The 1,929-nt window shown below is 28.9% G+C and overlaps 1 protein-coding gene across 1 annotated transcript in view; it reads right to left on the reverse strand.

The window, feature by feature from the left end:
- Nucleotides 1–362: 362 nt before the first annotated feature.
- Nucleotides 363–1,929, reverse strand: part of LOC110037706 (probable mannan synthase 6) — a gene marked incomplete at both ends in the record, with an annotated part of 1,985 nt that continues 418 nt past the window's right edge. Inside the window, 2 exons of the mRNA XM_020742413.1 lie at nucleotides 363–473; nucleotides 1,440–1,692. Coding sequence (XP_020598072.1) covers nucleotides 363–473; nucleotides 1,440–1,692 — 364 coding nt within the window. The remainder of the gene's footprint in view (nucleotides 474–1,439; nucleotides 1,693–1,929) is intronic.

The following is a 1,929-nucleotide window of genomic DNA, read 5'->3' on the forward strand; positions in this document are numbered from 1 at the left end:
TCAAAAAAAAAAAAGGAAAATCAATAGTTTGTAATGAATATCAATTTAATACAGAGACTCAATGTAAAATAAGCAAGTGTGACTCAGTGATGATAACTTTAAATCATATCTCCAATTTTGACATAGTGAGAAAAATGTCTAGAAAAGAACAAATGTGATAGCTTCAACCTCAACATGAATGTTACTTAATTTAGTAGATAAAAATTTAGAGTTATTATTAATTTTACAGGATTAAACTTTAAATACATCAAATTTATATTTATATATTTAATTTCATAATAACTAAACCTTTAAAAATAAATTTGATGACAATCACTGCAGTCAAATAATAAAAATTCCTTAAAAAAAAAAAAAAAACCTACCATTGTAACCAAAGAACTTGCAAGAGGTTGATCCTGCTTGCTGCTCCACCTTAAAGTGGTAATCCATAGACATCTCTTGCATCCTTGTCATCATGCATTCATCTGCATTCACTGCAATCATAAAGTATAGCATAATTTTAATTTTATCAGTCAATCATATATAACTATTATCACAAGCTCAAAATTTTATTGTGATTAACAATTTGCATAACACTCCTATTTGTTCAATTGTAATTTTAGTTGTAAGTACACTTATTTTAATTAATTGTTAGTTAAATTTGGTGAAAAAATGACCAAAAATATTTTTCAAAGCCATACTTTCTTAATTAGAATGCTATAATCACTAGAAAATAAACATTTTTTAACTAAAAAATGTATCTTATCCAAGTTCTTAAAACAGAATAATTAGTTTTAATATTTAATTTAACACCAAAATTTCTACTTGATAGCCATGTTCTTAAAATAGTGTAGCAAAAATTGTATTATTTTAGTCACATGTTATAAAATATGATGAAAAAATATATTTTTTTGTTTTCACTTTCTTGTTCTCCTCTTTAGTCACATTTTTATCGAGAATTTAAGTTTTGCTTTATTTTTCTATAAAAATTGATTGAAATTTGTATTCATAGAGTTATTAGGATCTATTTGGGGCAGTTACAGCTTTTTGAATGAACGATTGTGCAGCTACAGTAGAAGAACCTGTTATGGTTATAACATATTTTGTAAAAAAAAAAATAAGACCATGGTTTTCTAATAGTCTCCGCACTTGGCTAGGTTCAGCTACAAAACACAATTTTTTAAGAAAACAGACAAAACTCAATTTTGCCAAACACCAAAAAGTACGATATGTCATCGCATCGCTACTTAGACCACTCCTCTAAACGCACTCATAATATTTATAATAATCTTGTACAAAGTGTGATTAGAAGACAAAAGCACAGCTAATAATGCTGCATGAATCCACAGAAAATCATTCTTAAAAATCCAATTTCCATTTTTTATGTCTCATATATTGCATTAAAGTTAAATTATATTTTGCAACAACAAATTTTTTCTTATATGTATATTTATACTCACCAAACTTCCATCGAGCTTGAACAAGAGCAAGCCTAGGGTTGTGGATGAGGAATGGAATGGTTTTAATGAGGAAATCAGGCTCCGGCTGGAAATCTGCATCAAACATGGCGACATATTCACATAGCTGTGCATACTCCACCTTCATTCCATCTTTTAGGGCACCCGCTTTGTATCCCTTTCTGTTCTCCCTTCTCACGTAGTGAATGTTCCTCCCCTTCGTTTGCCATTTATTGCATTCTTCATTAACCAGCTCCTGCAAAATTAAATCAAATTGTGATTGTATATTCATTTATACCTTAACTCCTATATTTCGCTTTATTTACATTTATATCTCTCATATCTTTGCATGCATAGAAAAAAGGTGTATATGTAAATATATGAGAAATGAATGGTAGGTTTGTAAATGAGGCATATATGAGAAATGAATGGTAGGTTTGTAAATGAGGCATATATGAGAAATGAATGGTAGGTTTGTAAATGAGGCATGAAG

Source organism: Phalaenopsis equestris, unplaced genomic scaffold, assembly GCF_001263595.1.
Source record: "Phalaenopsis equestris unplaced genomic scaffold, ASM126359v1 Scaffold223824, whole genome shotgun sequence".
In the NCBI taxonomy this organism is placed as follows: Eukaryota; Viridiplantae; Streptophyta; class Magnoliopsida; order Asparagales; family Orchidaceae; genus Phalaenopsis; species Phalaenopsis equestris.